The sequence below is a fragment of the Aricia agestis genome, chromosome 15, assembly GCF_905147365.1.
Source record: "Aricia agestis chromosome 15, ilAriAges1.1, whole genome shotgun sequence".
NCBI lineage: Eukaryota > Metazoa > Arthropoda > Insecta > Lepidoptera > Lycaenidae > Aricia > Aricia agestis.
Window position 1 is genome coordinate 9,279,196 of NC_056420.1, and position 18,754 is coordinate 9,297,949.

General features: G+C 40.7%; 1 protein-coding gene across 7 annotated transcripts in view; it reads left to right on the top strand.

Moving 5' to 3' along the window:
* Nucleotides 1-18,754, top strand: part of LOC121734140 (dynein heavy chain, cytoplasmic) — a 67,331-nt gene that overhangs the window by 20,222 nt on the left and 28,355 nt on the right. For 4 of the 7 annotated variants that reach the window (XM_042124570.1, XM_042124569.1, XM_042124572.1 and 1 more), the window contains 29 exons: nucleotides 79-308; nucleotides 605-827; nucleotides 969-1,116; nucleotides 1,488-1,593; nucleotides 4,271-4,480; nucleotides 4,787-4,933; nucleotides 5,117-5,289; nucleotides 5,524-5,691; nucleotides 5,970-6,135; nucleotides 6,409-6,594; nucleotides 6,897-7,076; nucleotides 7,704-7,826; nucleotides 8,019-8,178; nucleotides 8,497-8,630; nucleotides 8,766-8,889; nucleotides 9,447-9,687; nucleotides 9,971-10,085; nucleotides 10,413-10,608; nucleotides 10,936-11,024; nucleotides 12,387-12,496; nucleotides 12,590-12,715; nucleotides 12,943-13,120; nucleotides 13,335-13,444; nucleotides 16,148-16,265; nucleotides 16,550-16,707; nucleotides 16,925-17,051; nucleotides 17,192-17,281; nucleotides 17,829-17,988; nucleotides 18,512-18,699. In XM_042124570.1, the coding sequence (XP_041980504.1) occupies nucleotides 79-308; nucleotides 605-827; nucleotides 969-1,116; nucleotides 1,488-1,593; nucleotides 4,271-4,480; nucleotides 4,787-4,933; nucleotides 5,117-5,289; nucleotides 5,524-5,691; nucleotides 5,970-6,135; nucleotides 6,409-6,594; nucleotides 6,897-7,076; nucleotides 7,704-7,826; nucleotides 8,019-8,178; nucleotides 8,497-8,630; nucleotides 8,766-8,889; nucleotides 9,447-9,687; nucleotides 9,971-10,085; nucleotides 10,413-10,608; nucleotides 10,936-11,024; nucleotides 12,387-12,496; nucleotides 12,590-12,715; nucleotides 12,943-13,120; nucleotides 13,335-13,444; nucleotides 16,148-16,265; nucleotides 16,550-16,707; nucleotides 16,925-17,051; nucleotides 17,192-17,281; nucleotides 17,829-17,988; nucleotides 18,512-18,699 (4,484 nt within the window). Of the gene's footprint in view, nucleotides 1-78; nucleotides 309-604; nucleotides 828-968; nucleotides 1,117-1,487; nucleotides 1,594-4,270; nucleotides 4,481-4,786; nucleotides 4,934-5,116; nucleotides 5,290-5,523; nucleotides 5,692-5,969; nucleotides 6,136-6,408; nucleotides 6,595-6,896; nucleotides 7,077-7,703; nucleotides 7,827-8,018; nucleotides 8,179-8,496; nucleotides 8,631-8,765; nucleotides 8,890-9,446; nucleotides 9,688-9,970; nucleotides 10,086-10,412; nucleotides 10,609-10,935; nucleotides 11,025-11,527; nucleotides 11,576-12,386; nucleotides 12,497-12,589; nucleotides 12,716-12,942; nucleotides 13,121-13,334; nucleotides 13,445-16,147; nucleotides 16,266-16,549; nucleotides 16,708-16,924; nucleotides 17,052-17,191; nucleotides 17,282-17,828; nucleotides 17,989-18,511; nucleotides 18,700-18,754 lie in introns of all 7 variants that reach the window. The other 3 variants (XM_042124567.1, XM_042124566.1, XM_042124568.1) reach the window with 1 other exon arrangement.

An 18,754-nucleotide genomic window follows, 5' to 3' on the forward strand; every position in this document is an offset into this window, starting at 1 on the left:
ATGACAGGATCCAGCTGTGTATAACTTCAGCCAAGTTTTATTCTACTATCGTTATACAAATTAAATTTTTCTTTACAGAAGCGGCATCGACCAGCGATGCAGTGTCGCTAATCACCTACGTGCAACAACTGAAGCGAGAGGTTTTGGCTTGGGAGAAACAAGTCGACATTTACAGAGAAGCTCAGCGTATTCTGGAAAGACAACGATTCCAGTTCCCAGCTCAATGGCTTCATGTAGACAACATCGAAGGAGAATGGAGCGCGTTCAACGAAATCATGCGCAGGAAGGATTCGTCTATTCAGACTCAAGTAAGTTATGGATGACTCCCCTTACTAATAAATAGATCCACGCTATGTATGCAGACGCTATGGTTATATACAATGTTACGTCCTCATTGATACGTTAAAAAGGGCGGTTTTATTATGAAAAGAATAAAATGCTTTTAATCTTGGCAAAACGGCGTAGGCTAAAGTAACATTACTGTCAATTTTTTACAGCATTCAGTGTAAATTTGCCACTTTTGAATGACGAAGTTGGTTGTTTCTTCAATGCTACAAGTTCTGCTTTCGTTTTTTAGACATTCTAATCAAAATGTTCTCCCCAGGTTGCATCCCTGCAACAGAAGATCGTAGCCGAGGACAAAGCTGTGGAGGCTCGTACGCTCGAGTTCCTTGGTGAATGGGAGCGCAGCAAGCCCACTGATGGCTCCACCAGACCAGAAGACGCTTTGGCCAAACTGCAGACCATGGAGACCAGATACACTCGCCTCAAGGACGAGAGGGATAATGTTGCTAAAGCTAAGGAAGCGCTGGAGTTGCATGAAACTGGTAAGAATCGTAGCAAAAATATCACATTGCATAGCATATCCATTGTGTATAATATATTTTATTAGTAAGGGAGTAAGCAAAAAATCTTTATAAAAGGAAGTTCAAAATGCTGTTGTATTATCTATGTAACTTTTCACACAGGCACGTCAGTTAACAACGAACGCATGACGGTTGCTCTCGAGGAGCTACAAGACTTGCGCGGTGTCTGGTCCTCCCTCAGCAAAATATGGACCCAGATCGATGATATCCGTGAGAAGCCCTGGTTGTCTGTGCAACCACGTAAACTGAGGTAAGCTATATTATGAGTACGGTAAAGAATAAGTACACAGTAGAGTAACTCTAATGCTAAGTACTCACATACGGTTTTGCTCGATAGTTTTACTCCAAATCGAAGGAAATGACACATTTGACATATTTAATTCCATCGAGCCGGCTCGAAGCGAGCCTTCGAGCTGTCAGTTTTGGCGGTCCACACGGTGGTTATTGCTCGATTTGGAGTAAAACTATCGAGCAAAACCGTATGTGAGTACTTAGCAATATGCGAGTGATTTTGATTGACAGATTGATTAGACAATATTATTATAAAAATAATAATATGAAACTGAATTATCATATTAGGTTATTTTTTATACAGTGTGTCATTAAGTTGTAATTTTCTAGGCAACAACTGGAAGCTATGCTCAACGAGCTCAAAGAGCTGCCGGCTCGTCTGCGCATGTACGACAGCTACGAGTATGTCCGTAAACTGCTGCAGTCATACACTAAAGTAAGTATAATATATTCCAAGTCAGAACCAATAACTTTTACTACAAAGCACTGTGCTCCCATAGTTACACTTTGAAGTGAGCAAGGTCCTCGCGGGATTGCGAGGGTGGTCGCTTGCCCGACTTTTAGTTGAGAAGGTGCAAAGGAGAAAAAGTAATAAAATTACGCACTCGATGTTCAAGCTGAATATTTTTAATGTAATGACAAAATCTATCAAAAAGTAAACAAGTCAAAATATCATAAACTAAAGAGTACAAAATAATAAGGTTTTATAAAAGAAGTTTAACTATGTACACTAGTCACTTAGCGCTGCAATCAGGATGTAATGCTGCTTGACAAAGACTGTCCTTGCATTTCTGAAATGCCTCGAACTCCTGGGGGGTAAAATTTACTGGGTGTGAACCCTTAACTGACCCAACTAAAAGGTTATTTAAGGGTACTTGAAAATTAGCTGCCCCAGGGACGAACCTACGGTAAAAGTTGAGCATACCGAGGAACCTGCGTAGCTCTCTGACCGTTTTGGGCACAGGAAAATCTTTTATTGCCTCGACCTTGGATGGCAGTGGTCTTGTGCCTTTGGCTGAGATATGGTAGCCCAAAAAGTCAATCTCCGTCACGCCAAACATGCACTTCGAGCTGTTGATGACCATACCGGAGTCCCTAAGTCTGGTGAAGAGTTGGCGAAGGTGGAGTTCGTGGGTCTTCTGGTCTTTCGAGAAGACCAAAAAATCGTCCAAATATGCGTACGTAAAATCCAGACCCCGGACCATTTCGTCCACGAAGCGCTGAAACGTCTGTCCGGCATTTCGAAGTCCGAACGTCATGAACGGAAATTCGAAAAGACCGAACGGCGTTTTGATCGCGGTCTTCGGGACGTCTTCTGGGTTCACGGGGATCTGATTGTAGGCCTTCACCAAGTCAATCTTAGAGAACACGGTACAGCCAGACAGGCTATGTGCAAAATCCTGTATGTGACGGATGGGATACTGGTCAGGGATGGTCCGTGCGTTCAGCATCCTGTAATCCCCACAGGGGCGCCAACCGTCGTCTTTCTTCGGCGCCAGGTGGAGTGGCGATGACCACGGGGATTCAGATGGGCGACATGTGCCACATTGAATCATGGCATCAAATTCATCCTTAGCGATTTTTAACTTGTCAGGCGCCAATATACGGGGTGAGCATGATACTGGTGGGCCAGGTGTCGTACGTATGTGATGTACAGTGTTGTGCTTGGGAGTGCGGTGTATACCTGGTGGACGAGTGATGTCGGGAAAGTCCCGTAGTATATGTGTGTAAGCGGAATCACCGAGACTCACCTTTACCGAAGACACATCACCACAATGACGGGCAGGCGACGCCGGGGCGGAAAGGCTTGTATAGTTATCGATGAGGCATTGATTCCTGCAATCAATAACTAAATTATAAAAAGATAAAAAATCCACGCCTATTATCGCCTTTGTAACATCGGCAATTATAAATCGCCATGTAAAGTCACGGCGTAAACCTAGATTTAAATTTAAATTAATAAACCCGTATGTAGGTATCGGTGTACCATTAGCTGCACACAACACGTAGGTGGTCTTCTCCAGTCGTCTAGGAATCGCCGATCGGGGTAGACACAGAGGTCGCTTCCGGTGTCGACCAAGAACTGCACCTTCGACCTTCGATCGGTGACGAATATGCGACCGGTACGGGCAATCCTCGGCCGCCATTACATATTGCCCCGTGAGTTTTCCGACTTGTGATAGTCACACGGCTTCACACACTTCCGGGCACGGTCTGCAAATTTCTGATGGTACCAGCATAGTGGGAACCTTCGATAGCTAGATTCCGACCTGGTTGAAAGGGACCGGTGACGGGTGCGACTGCGATTGCTGGAACGTCCTCTGGGGCGGGACAGTCGTTCCACTTGGCTTGTCAGCTTTTGTACCTGCTCAGTAAGCGCGGCAATCTCGGGGTAGGCACTCGAAGACGGTGGTGGAGCAGCTACAGCAGAAGACGACGGAATCTGATGGTCAACCACGTCGTGGATCCTGTCGGCTAGTTCCGCCAACTCAGGGAGACCAGTCTTGGACTGCGAGGCTACGATGGCTTGGGTGCCTGCAGGAAGACTACTGCTCCAGATGCTCCGCAGGAACTCTTCGGGTACTCCCGGACCAGCAAGATTGAGTAGGTGGCGGTAGAACTGCGAAGGCTTTCTGTCGCCGAGCTCCTCATGTATAAGAAGTTGTCTTATTTTCTTTTCCCGCGATGCCGAAAGTCGTTTAATTTTTTTACTTTCGTACTTAGCCGTTGGGGTCACCAATGAAGTGAGCAAGGTCCTCGCGGGATTGCGAGGTCGCTTGCCCGACTTTTAGTTGAGAAGGTGCAAAGGAGAAAAAGTAATAAAATTACGCACTCGATGTTCAATATGTGAATATTTTTAATGTAATGACAAAATCTATCAAAAGTAAACAAGTCAAAATATCATAAACTAAAGAGTACAAAATAATAAGGTTTTATAAAAGAAGTTTAACTATGTACACTAGTCACTACAACTTGAAACGTAATATTAGAAGCAATGTTTGTAAACTATGTGTAACTAAAATATTTTATTATTCTGGTAGTGGACACTGAAAGTGCCTTATCCATATTTATATGATTAGTGATTACTAACAAAATTATCGTATTTGTACCAGGTTAACATGCTAATCGTGGAGTTGAAATCGGACGCACTCAAGGAGCGTCATTGGCGCCAGCTGTGTCGCGCGCTCAAAGTGGAATGGACACTCTCTGAACTGACTTTGGGCCAAGTGTGGGACGCTGATCTACTGCATAACGAGCATACGGTGAAAGATGTCGTCTCCGTCGCCCAGGGAGAGATGGCTTTGGAGGAGTTCTTGAAACAGGTATAGAACTACTCAACTACTCTAATATATCTTGCTTTTCCGACTGCATATACCAATTTAAAAATCTGTAACTTTTACCTAGCTTGGTATATAATGCAATGTTTTGTTACTTATTCCTTACGATGTTAAACGGAACTTCGTTTGTCGAAGGAATCGTACATTTTGCCTTGATGCTGTGATCTTATGTAAATTTTAACCGTAATTAATATCGTGATTTTTTTTAACGTGCTTTTAACATTGAGCCCGAACTTGTGTAGTTATGTGATCTATTTTATATACTTTTATCAACCTGAATTTTATTTTCAGGTTCGCGAAGCATGGCAGAGCTACGAATTGGATTTGATCAACTACCAGAACAAATGTAAGATCATCCGTGGTTGGGACGACCTATTCAACAAAGTGAAGGAGCATATTAACAGCGTCGCTGCTATGAAACTATCTCCTTATTACAAGGTACAGTGATCTGAATATTATTGCCTACAGCTTGGATTGCGCAGAAATTCGTTTTTCACGCGGCAACCAATCATTTCCATGGATTGAAATACTCCTTGGTGTATTCTTTTCCAGTAATCATTTTCTTCAAAATTGTTAGTTGTCGTGTCCGTCTGATGAAATAACAAATATGTGCTCTCTTAGGTATTCGAAGAGGAAGCCCTAACCTGGGAAGAGAAGCTCAATCGTATAAACGCGTTGTTCGACGTATGGATCGACGTGCAGCGCCGCTGGGTCTACTTGGAGGGTATTTTCAGTGGGTCCGCCGACATCAAAACACTGTTGCCCGTTGAGACCAGCCGCTTCCAAAGTATCAGGTAATTTCTACAATCATTTTATGAATTAAATTCAAACACTTTTTAGTCTACTATCAGAGAAAACGAATCATATGCACATGGCGGACGGATGATGTTATATCGAGCTGTATATTATGTTGGTTCGATATAACGACCAAATTACGTAGACTATCTGCTTATGAATAATTTTCTCTAATATTTGTTTGTGTAGATGTTTGGCAAGTGCGGAGTCATAACTAGGTTGTTATTTTACAGTTCTGAGTTCTTGGGCTTGATGAAGAAAGTAAGCAAGTCGCCAATGGTAATGGACGTGCTTAACATCCCCGGCGTCCAACGCTCGTTGGAGCGTCTGGCTGATCTGCTCGGCAAGATACAGAAGGCCCTCGGTGAATACTTGGAACGTGAAAGAAGTAGCTTCCCACGGTACGATGTTTTATATTATGTAATAGTCAAAAGAAGTAAAGTCTGACAAGTTGTAACATTGCGAAAACATTACAACAGCTCCCTAAAACTCCTTTGTTGTGATTGGTTAATTGTGAAGATTTGACATTAATACCATTTAATTTTATTTTCCTGAATTTTTACAATATTTCAACGTTTCTGTATTTTTGGATAATATGCTATAGCAAAATTGACTTAAAATGTTGGTTATCGTTATTAGTGACTGAAGAATTAATGTCAACGACTTTTTAAAATTGTAGATTCTACTTTGTGGGTGACGAAGATCTTTTGGAGATCATTGGTAACAGCAAGAACATAGCGCGTCTACAGAAACACTTCAAGAAGATGTTCGCCGGAGTAGCCGCTATCATCCTTAATGAAGACAACACTATCATCAACGGTATCGCCTCTCGTGAGGGAGAAGAGGTAAGAACTTATTAAAATTCCTGCAAAACTACAGACAAACTGTAAACCATTTTAGTAGTTTTCTGGCATGAAAAAATAAATAACGTAATTCATCAGCCATGATCAACTTTCAACTTTATAATATTTCATGGCCTTAATATGAAGATATAAAGCTTGTAAATAATTATAGCAAACATATTTTATTAGGCAGTGTTTTCCTTATTTCTAGGATCGGATCATGTTGCTTACAACCCTAATAAAATACAAAATGTTGCAATTTTTTTTTACCTGTAGGTATACTTCACATCACCGGTGTCTACGGTCGAGAACCCGAAGATCAACTCGTGGCTGTCTATGGTTGAGCGCGAGATGCGCGTCACTCTGGCGTGCCGTCTCAAGGACGCCGTCGCTGACGTCAAACAATTCAAGGACGGGAACGTCGATCCGCAGAAGTTTATTGATTGGTGTGATAAATATCAAGTGAGTTTTGAAAATAATTAAGGTAACAACTAACAATTAATGAAGAATTAAAGCATATAAATATTTTTTTTCTGGTAATGTCTAAATTCAAGAAAAAATAGATCGCGGTTGTTTTTTTTTCGTTTTTGGGCACAACAACATTGTCTTGTCGCACGCCTACTTGGCGCCAAGTAGGAAAGTGTGAAGTATTTTGCTATAGTCAGACGCAGTATCACATCCGCTCCTCAGTCCCTAATTGCTTTAAATTCACCATTGAAGTTCCTACAATGGCAGACAATAATCCTATTCATTATCCCCAACAGGCGCAGATCGTGATCCTAGCAGTTCAAATCCTATGGTCGGAGGACGTGGAAGCGGCGCTGGCAGGGGGCGGTTCGGGCCTCAAGCGTGTGCAGTTGCACGTCGAGAACATGCTGAACATCCTCGCCGACTCCGTGCTGCAGGAGCAGCCGCCGCTGCGCCGCCGCAAGCTCGAACATCTGGTGAGTAACAGAGATAGCAATACAGCCGAGAGAGAGAGCGATATAGGGTGGTGGCTCTTGGCTGAAGCGTGTGCAGTTGTACATCGAGAAAATGCTGAACATCCTCGCCGACTACGTGCTGCAGGAGCAGCCGCCGCTGCGATGCCGCAAGTTCGAGCATCTGGTGAGCGACAGATATGGCAATACAGTCGAGAGAGATAGCGATATAGGGCGGTGGCTCTTGGTTGAAGTGTGTGCAGTTGCACGTCGAGAACATGCTGAACATGATCGCCGACTCTGTGCTGCAGGAGCAGCCGCCTCGAGCATCTGGTGAGTGACAGAGATGGCAATACAACCGAGAGAGATAGGGCGACGGCTCGTGGGGAGCTGAACATGTGCAGACCACTCGAGCATTTGGTGTGTTGTGACGTGTATTGCAATAGATAGATAGCAAATTACACAAGATAGTGATTCTAAAATCTGAGTAGGAGAAAACATCGTAATAAATTTATGTTCATTAGAGAGAGATAGCATTATATTACACACCACGCCGCAAACGTATCAAAATAACATAGACCGTTATTTTGATTACGAATGTAACTAATAAAAAAAATACCGTTCCTTATTTAATAAGATTTTGCTTTACAGATTAACGAATTCGTCCACAAACGTACGGTGACCCGTCGCTTGATCGCGTCCGACGTAAACAGTCCGCGATCCTTCGAATGGCTCTGCGAAATGCGATTCTACTTCGACCCGAGGAACAATGACGTAAGTCGAGAAATTATTAGAAATTAGTTTCTTGTTTCTTGAGTTATAATAACACTTGAATATTGTATAGGAAATAGCTCTAACAAGCATTGTATGTTGACAAAGTAACGAGCGCTGAACCAACATTGATCGATGTAAACATGTCCAGCATGAAACTACTGAACCAGCACTAATAAATATTCAATTTGACAGGTATTACAACAACTGACCATCCACATGGCGAACGCTAAATTCCTATACGGCTTCGAGTACCTGGGAGTCCAAGACCGTCTGGTACAGACTCCCCTGACGGACCGCTGCTATCTCACCATGACGCAGGCGCTTGAGGCTAGACTGGGAGGATCTCCGTTCGGTAAGATGTTTGTCTTGGTGTGAAACATAAAAAATAGAGATTCAAAGTCTTTTCCAAGAGGCAACAGGTTAAGTAATACTACTCTACTGTTATAGTATAATGTTGTGGTTGGATAATATCAAAGATATAACAACAGTATCGGCCAATCGAAGCCTCTTGGCGCAATTTGTTTTTGTATAAAAGTAACTTCGCAAAGGAAATTTATTTTCAGACACGATACGATACGGTGACGATATTTCCAACATAACAATGTTGGAAATATCGTCACCGCTCTTTAGATTGTAAGCTCGATGATACGACTTTTGTTTTCTTTCATAGGTCCGGCTGGTACCGGCAAAACGGAGTCCGTGAAAGCGTTGGGTAATCAATTGGGTCGCTTCGTGCTGGTGTTCAACTGCGACGAAACATTCGACTTCCAAGCTATGGGCAGAATCTTCGTCGGTCTTTGCCAGGTAAGTAATACTTAAAAGTTAAAACCAAAAAAATTTAGACATGTTGTATCTCCAGTTTTGATTTGATGATATTTACTTGATGTTAGACAGCTATAGTAATAGATTGGGTTTATAATAAGTTGTATATGACTATAGGTAGGAGCATGGGGTTGCTTCGACGAGTTCAATCGTCTGGAGGAGAGGATGTTGTCCGCCGTGTCGCAACAGGTGCAGACCATACAAGAGGCGCTGAAGAGCCACCAGGAGGGAGATAATACGGGTTCGTTTATAACTTTAACTCCTTTAGTAAAAAAAGGTTACACTTTTAACACGCTATACAAAGTTTAGTCCTTGTTTGTAACGCCACTTTCACCATTAAAATAAACTAGAATAAAAATATGTTGTAAAGCAATTTCTCAGTGTAAATATTGATTTAAATATGGGGGTATAACTGAAAGCAAGTTTATAACTTTCCTATATTAAAACATAACTACAATGTAAATACAAGTATGATAGCAATACTTATTTTAAATGGTAATTACAAATTAATTTTAATATTTTTGGAAAAATCTTGCGTTATGCTTCATTATCATCATCATTATCAGCCTATTGCCGTCCACTACTGAACGTAGCACGTAGGCCTCCCCCAATGAGCGCCAACGATCTCGATCTTGGGCAGCCCTCATCCATCCGCTACCAGCCACTTTCTCCAAATCGTCAATCCACCGTGTCGCGGACTCGCGGGACGTTCTACACTACGTTTGCCTAAGCGTGGTCTCCACTCTAACACTTGCCTGTTCCTTGAACGTGATGCTTACTTTAATTTATTTCTTTTAGCTAAGTCGATCACAGTCGAGCTAGTGGGCAAACAAGTGCGCGTGAGTCAGGACATGGCGATATTCATCACCATGAACCCCGGGTACGCCGGCCGCTCTAACCTGCCCGATAACCTGAAGAAGCTGTTCCGTAGTTTAGCCATGACGACCCCGGACAGACAGCTCATAGCTGAAGTGATGCTGTTCAGCCAGGGATTCAGGACTGCGGAGAAACTGGCTTGCAAGATTGTGCCGTTCTTTAAGTGAGTATAGTTTGGATTAGAAAAGTCTTTGGTTGACATTGTATTATTTAGTACCAAGTAGGGTCTTCAAAATATGTTATCGTGCTTCTGTATCGTCCCTGTAGGCCTACTACGAAACTGTTTTGAGACTCAAACAATCAGAGTCTCAAAACAGTTTCATGGTGCTTGTACCTGTTACGTAGAAAGAGACGACTATGGAAATTGACGACAAAATCCTGCTTGAACACTTTTATGTAAGCAATCTAATTGCAATTATTAAACTTTTTTTGTTAATTTTTAACAGATTATGTGACGAACAACTGTCCAACCAATCCCACTACGACTTCGGTCTGCGTGCGCTCAAGTCTGTGCTAGTGTCCGCCGGTAACGTGAAACGAGACCGCATACAGAAGATTAAGGTAATTTTTAACTTTATGACGACACATACTAATTTTGCATCTTATTTTTTTCAAACACCGAATCTTCAGTGATGCTTACCACTGACTAGCTTTTTTTATGAAATAAGGGGGCAAACGAGCAAACGGGTCACCTGGTAAATCTAAAAGATGTGAATGAATTACTACTGATGTGACTAGATTTTACTAGATAGTTTGTGAATTCGGCCATGAGTCTTGTATCTTTTTATATTTGCTGTACGCAATTTGTATCAATCTGACTTTGTGATACTACGTTTATTTATTTCATAATTTTATAATGCAACGACTTATTGATATATTTATCCCTAGGAAAACCTCATCGAGCGTGGAACCGAAGTACCGGACGAGGCGTCGATAGCCGAGTCCCTGCCCGAACAAGACATCCTCATTCAGTCGGTGTGCGAGACGATGGTGCCCAAACTCGTGGCAGAGGACATACCGCTGCTGTTCTCGCTGCTTAACGACGTGTTCCCCAACGTGGGGTATACTCGGGCTGAGATGACCGGTGAGTTAGAGGAAGTAGAATGTTGATATACTTTGCGCCAAATCCGAGGGTATGTCAAAAATATTGCTAGTTAGAGTGAGATAGAGACTACTTCTCGATCTATCGATCTACTTTTCAAAATTAACGCGTGGAATATAATAAAGTTTGTGTAACTAAGTCGCACATTTGAAGCATAAGCCATTAAAATTAAAAGATACGTGTTCACAAAGCACGGCACTCATGTACGCTGACATCAAATTGGTTAGGGGTCATGGACAGAAAATTAAAATACTAACATAAAGATAAATCTTATTATGTCACTTTCTCAAAATCATTTATTTCGTAAAGGCTTGAAGAACGAAATTCGAGCAGTTTGCGCGGAGGAATTCCTCGTTTGTGGTGAGGGAGACGAACACGGCAACACATGGATGGAAAAGGTATTTTACAAACCCATTCTAAACAATTTAACAATTAATCGCAACCTAGCACGATTTACCGTCATTGACCATCGAACACGAGTTTTTTTGACGTGTCATAATCGGTGATGGAGTGAATAAGATATATACATATATTATGCCATTAATATTTATATTAATCATTAACTGATTGGATTAAAATAACATTTATAACATTTGCTTATTAAATTTAATTTAAGTTTATAACACGGACTGTACTTTACGACTGTCTTTAAAAAGTCTAACAAAAAGTTTAGTCTTGTCGCCACTGAAAAAAAAATGTGTTTTTTATTGGAGATAATTTTAGTAGTATGTAATTGGCTATATTATTTGGTTTCTGGTTATCACTTACGTTGTTTTTTTTTATTACGGGTTAGTAAATGAGTAAGATTAGTTAGTTGTAAAGCACAGTCCATGCATGCATACACGGTGGTCGGTCCGTGAGTGAATGCAATACGTTTCCATGCTAACCGCTACGGCGCTAGCGGCGTACAGCGGCGTCGCGCGCGCAGCACAGCACGTGGATAGAGAAGGTCAGTGTGTACGTGTGCGCGAACACTCTCCCACCTTCTCAAATTGGATGGATTATATTGTCAAAACTGTCTATAGTCTTACATGGTCTTCATTTGTATGGGAATATACTGGGGGCATGTTGTAGAATTTCGTGGATTTGTTGCTAACGTTTCGAAAACTGTAGTTTTGTCGCAAACAAAAATACATAGATTGATAAATAATGCTGGTAAAGTGAAGTTACATTGGTGAACTTTATTGTATTTAACTAACAATTGTTTGGTATGGGTTGATTAATACAATACTAACTTCACTAACACAAATAATCTTAATCTACGTTCACTTATGTATAGCTTCAAATGTCTTGTTTGCAAAGTGTCGCACTTTTTTATTTTCTCTTTCTTTCGCTCCACAGCCATTTTTTCATTATATTCATTTTCACTTTCAAAAAATAAGTCACTGACGTCACACAGCACCGATGGACATTAATGATGAAATAAGTACGAGTATTTGTATTTATTGGACTCAAACTTAGTAGCTCCTCCGGCAGTTGCGTATAGACGCGACGCATAATTGTTGTGTACGCAAAATGCGTGCTGATTTGCTGTCAACGATTTGGTCACAAATGTAAAGGCGCGAGCGAGCTATTAACCATGCGTCTATGCGCAATTTACTGTTCAATTGGGATATTATGAACATGTTTGCATGATTTAGGTACGCTAAATACCTGTTAAAAATTCTTTATTATTTCTTAAAGGCCAAGCTTTTAATTCTTCCTTCTACATTTCTAATTTAAGTAGACAGTATTGTTTTAATGGAATATTATGAATACAGGTGCTCCAACTGTACCAAATCTGCAAGTTGAACCATGGACTTATGATGGTCGGTCCATCAGGCAGTGGCAAATCTACTGCTTGGCGCGTCTTGTTGAAGGCATTGGAACGGTTTGTATACTTTTTTGTATAATCTCCTCATTATGTGACTCATAATCATGTCACTATTTCGTTTATTTAAATTAAATTTCTGTGTTTCTATAGTTTCGAAGGAGTAGAGGGCGTGGCTCATGTTATCGACCCGAAGGCCATGTCCAAGGAAACCCTGTATGGTGTGCTGGATCCCAACACCCGAGAATGGACGGACGGTCTCTTTACGCATGTGCTAAGGTTGGTACTTTATTTTAGTTGAGTACGTTTATCATGTAAAGCGTCATGTCGGTGTCATTTATCAACTTCTTAGCGGACTTGTCTTATGACTTACTTGACTCGAACATTTGCCACAACCTTGCGAAAATTATATCAAAACAACTTCTGTGTTGTATTCCTACAAGTCTTGCTACCTATTGTTAGTTATCAAATTAAATTATAATTATAAATAAACAAATATTTCGTAGAAAAATCATCGACAACGTCCGCGGCGAGATCAACAAGCGTCAATGGATCATATTTGACGGCGACGTGGACCCGGAGTGGGTGGAGAACCTCAACTCCGTTCTGGACGACAACAAGCTGCTGACGCTGCCCAACGGCGAGCGACTGTCGCTGCCGCCCAACGTGCGCGTCATGTTCGAGGTGTGTTCTAGAACATTCTAGCATCATCACGTATGGATCATATTCGACGGCGACGTGGACCCGGAGTGGGTGGAGAACACTCGCTGCCGCCCAACGTACGCGTTTCGGAAACGTCCAGAGATATTGACGGACAAAGACCCGGCTACTCTATATACCTCTTGGAAAGATTTCTAATTTGTGTATCACCACTAAAACCAAAATTTTTTGTCATCAGGTTCAAGATCTGAAATACGCGACGCTTGCCACCGTGTCTCGCTGTGGCATGGTGTGGTTCTCACAAGACGTGCTAACCACGGAAATGATCTTCGAGAACTACTTGCTCAGGTATTTAGTCTCATATTTAATATTTTAGTTTAACTAGAGTTTTATTGACCGGCTGTACCCTATTGGGACAACCGACTAGAATAAGATTTAGTGTAATTAGGGTAGTGTTTTAAAGCAGATTTTATTGAAAATAACTTATTATTTTTATATTATAATTGACAAAAATTCCCCTATTGGGACTACTATTAATATTTACATTTTAATAATAATTTTAAACCACTTATTATACATAGAAATTTATAATTATATACACATATTAAAATAAAACACTACACTATTTTAGATATACATTTATATTAATAACCTGACGCGTTCCCCCAATAAATAAACTAAACTAAAACAATAAAACAAGCAAAATGGCCATGGTACATACGCCTAAGATGGGTGCAAAACCGAAAAAGACAAAGGGCAAGCCCTCCCTTGAGGTCCTGCAGAGTTACCAACAAAGCAGCCCTATATTGCAGAAACGAACAGATTCCGCTGAGGCCCTTCTGGCAGAGGTAAGCGGGATAGTTAAAAACAGTATCTATCTGCTAAACCAGAACAGTAATATGAGAGGAGACTTGAGGTCAGGTTTAGCAGATAATCTGGAAAAACTGGAAGGAAAAATAGGTGACATAGAGCGATTAGTAAGGAGGGAATCGATAGGAAAAGGAAAAGGAATTATAAAGGATTCGGAAGTACAATGTAAAATAGAAACAAACGAAGGGAATACTACTAATTGCGATAGCAAGGAGTTAATATTACAAATGTACCATAGGCTAAAATTTGAAATACATGATAGGACAGACAATATAAAGGAACTTGCAGAAGAGCAGATTAAGATGTTCGTTAATAAAGCAAATGATGAGGTAGAGCAGGAAACAAGAAAGGATACTTCTAAGGTAGTGAGAGTTATGCCGTCAAGGCGGCGGCGGGGGGAGTAAAAACCCTACCGTCGGAGCCGAGGCCCATAACCGTCCACTCCTTAGCGGTGACGGACAAAGAAAACGAAATGACAGGACAAGAGATAGTGGATAGTGTAGGCAAAATAATAGAGGCAAGAAAGGAGGGTATAAAAGTAGAAAGGATACGAAAAGGGAAAGGGAGGAAGGTGATAATAGGCTTTAGGGACAGAAAAGAGAGAGACGAAGTAAGAAAAAAGATAGAGATATGTGCAAGGGATAAGCTAGAAGTGGAAATAGTGAAAAATAAGGACCCCCAGGTTATTCTGTATGGGGTGCTGAAGTCGAACACGGACAACGACATTTGTGACGCAATCCGTGTTCAGAATAAGCACCTCATACAGCATATCCTGGATGGGGATGAGCACAGGATAAGGGTCAAATATCGAAAGCGTGGTAAGGATGCCCATACTGAGCACGTCGTGCTGGAGGTTTCTCCGGAGATATGGCTGTGCCTCACTAGAGAAGGCCGCGCATACATTGATATGCAGAGGGTGCGGGTCGCCGACCAGTCCCCCCTAATACAGTGCTCGCACTGTTTGGGGTACGGACACGGGAAGCGATTCTGCGCCGATATTGCTGCGGAAGTGAGGTGCGGCCATTGCTCCGGAACACACCACAAATCACAGTGTGAGGGTTTCGAGGCGGGTACTGAGCCATGCTGCATTAATTGTAATAAGAATAATTTAAAAGCAAACCATGGCGCGTTCAGTTCGGAGTGCCCGATTAGGCGAAAATGGGAAGGTATAGCGCATGCGGCGGTGTCGTATGATCCTGCAGACGATGCGTTCGTGGAACGTACATGGCTCTACGAACGCACACGTGACGATACTACGATACCGTCGCAGTACAGCTGTTAACATAAATGTAGAGCCAGTTAAGTGTTCAAAATAATTAATTGTATTGTTTGTAGTAAATAGTGAATTTACAGCGGCAATCATAGCAATGTAGCAATATGTATTTATAAAAAAAAAAAAAATTATATCTCTTTACTTAGCATTTATTTGATGTAGCAAATAAAGCAGAAGTAGAAACATTATTGTAATATATTGTATTATTGTATTAAGTTATGTATTCCTATAATAGTCAAATAGTATTAATAATGTAAACCAATAGTATTAAATAAAATAGCCTAATAGTATTAAGAACATTTGTATATAACATAACGGCTCTACATTTATGTATCAAATCATCAGTACTTCTACGTCGAATCGGCCACACCGGCTGAATGTGATGCAATAATTAATATATATGAATATGTGCTGAAACCATAAATTACTGATGTTCGCTCGAACCAAGACCTATAAGATAAGGAAGAATGTACCATGTACTAAATATTGTAATCATAAAATGTGCAAACTGAATGTAAAATTATTATACATGTAAAATATATTGTAAATGTATAAGTATGAAATAAAAATTATAATGTAAATTTTATAGGTAATAACTAATAAGACAAAGTAAAAAGTTGTAATAGCAAAGAAAGATATATTGAAAGGAAATAATTGTTGATAGTAAAAACCAAGTGTAAAAAATGTAAAAGATTAATGTCTTAAAAAAATACACAAATATATAAATGTAAACAACTAGGACATGTAAAACTATTTAAAACGCACATGTAGTAAATAAATAAATGTAGTAATTGTCCCTTATCATGTAAGGGGGAACAAGAAAAAAAAAATAAAAAAAAAACCATAGAGCATGGTAGATATTTAACATTTTGTTTATTTATTACCTTACCTTCATTTTTCTCCACCAGACTGAGGAATATCCCATTGGAGGACGGAGAAGAAGACTCGTTCAGTATTGTGATGGCGGCTCCCACTGCGGGCGGGGATCAAAATGCTGTTGAGAACATACTGTCACCAGCGTTACAGGTAATAAACATTTCTGCTATAATAGACATTTGCTTATTTATTTTTAAACATTCAGGTTAATGCATGATATAAAAAGTGATGTGGTTAGGAATCACATTCAACTGATTATGATTACAAATCATACTAATGCTAAAGGGTGATTCTAAAGTCTGTTTTAAAAAGAACATTCAGGTAATATAACTCTATGCAGTCACTCTTTAGCAGTATTTTAGTCGATACAATATTTGCATTCAAATTTTAAAATGACGAGTCTAATTTTTTGCCTTTGTTTTTTTTTTTCTTAGACGCAACGCGATGTAGCCGCGATTCTCCAACCGCTGTTCTACGGAGACGGTCTGGTAGTCAAGTGTTTGGAGCGCGCCGTGTCCCTAGACCATATTATGGACTTCACCCGCCATCGTGCGCTCTCGTCGCTACACTCTATGCTTAACCGTGGTGTCAGGTAAGATATTTTATTGCGGGGCACAAAAATACTATCTTGTTGGACAGAAATTCTTAGAATGACAAAGACAAAACTAGAAGGCGGAATAGCTAGGATGTAGGACACTTGACATAGTAGTTAACCATCGTTTATTTTTATTAGCTTTGTTATTCTCAGTGTTGCTCTTTAAATTCGAATATTCAATGTTCTATTTGTTAATCGAGATTTATGTAATTAGGAACATCCTGGCATACAACCGCCAACACCCCGACTTCCCGATCACGAACGAACAGTTAGAGGCCTACGTACCGAAATGGCTCGTGTATTCCCTGCTGTGGTCGTTCGCGGGTGACGCTAAGTTAAAGGTAAACAGTTAAATGCACACATAAACATAGTATAACACTTTTAGCTTTTAATATAAAAAGGTGTAAATAAGATTTGCGTGAAAGTGATGTTGCATTTGTAGGGTATTTCAATAAGCAATACATCTAATATTTTCTTACAGGATCGTAATGAGTTGGGTGACTTCATAAGATCAGCGAGCACAATGCAGCTACCTAACTGCGGACCTAACCAGCACATAATCGATTTTGAGGTAATTTTCGCACTCATTAAGTGCACCTACAATTTGTACAGATCCCATTATGGATGTTTTTTATGTTAAATTAAATTTTAGTAGTAATAAAGTATACAGGGTGTAACAAAAATAAGTGATAATACTTTAGGGTGTGTACGTGTTCCTTGGAGAGAGTTCACTGTGAAAGTAGCAGCGCTGAAAGACCAAAAAATTTTTTCACTTTTGTATGGGGAAACTCGTGACGCTCGGACCCTTGCCCATACAAAAGTGAAAAAATTTTTTGGTCTTTCAGCGCTGCTACTTTCACAGTAAACTCTCTACAAGGAACACGTACACACCCTAAAGTATTATCACTTATTTTTGTTACACCTTGTATAAATACGTTTTTGGTGATCAAATAACAAAAATTAGATAATATGACGTATATACTATATAATAAGTGTAAGAATCACTTAAAGACAATAAATGTCACTTAATCTTTTGTCTTGCTCGCACTGATATTTTTTTCTCACTCACACATATTAGCTTAGTCGTTTCTTTCATTAATCGATGAATATGTCGACAGGTATCAATGACCGGCGAATGGGTGCCGTGGTCGGCGAAGGTGCCGCAGATCGAGGTGGAGACCCATAAGGTTGCGGCGCCCGATGTGGTCGTGCCAACACTCGATACCGTGCGACACGAGGCCTTGTTATACACGTGGTTGGCTGAGCATAAGCCTCTCGGTAAGTACACAGGCAGAGAGAAAGAGATGCAACTAAATTTGACAAATGAGGAGAAATGTGTTAGTACGCTATACGCACAGACACACACACACACACACACACACACACACACACACACAGATGGAGCTACTGCAATCTACACATTAATGAGGAAAACATAACTGCGCCTTACACCGCTACACCAGTGCTATTTTCACTAATTCTGTATAGTGTATACTGTTAATTTGACATATCAATTAATATGCAGTGTGGTCGCAGAGCTGGTAGATCATATCTGCTTGTCCTCATCGTTTGCATTACGTTTCCACAGGGTCACGATAGGAGTGTTATAGCAATATTTTGTGCTTCAGTAAGAGATAAATAGATACTAAAAATAGGTCACTGTATGAATTTACACAACTCAACATATTATCCAAATTAAGAGGTTCACAAATAATCCAAATACATTAATATGCCAGTTTTTTAAAGCATGTACTTCTTTTCTCTCATCATCAAATCATTAAAATATAAACCAACTTCCTAGTCCTCTGCGGTCCGCCGGGTTCGGGTAAAACGATGACGCTGTTCTCGGCGCTGCGAGCCCTGCCAGACATGGAGGTAGTGGGCCTCAACTTTTCGTCCGCCACCACGCCCGAGCTGCTCCTCAAGACTTTCGACCACTACTGCGAGTACCGCAAGACTCCTAATGGCGTCGTGCTGGCGCCAGTGCAGGTATTTAAAAAACTGCATGTGTTGCTTTATATTGATACATACAAAATGCTGACCT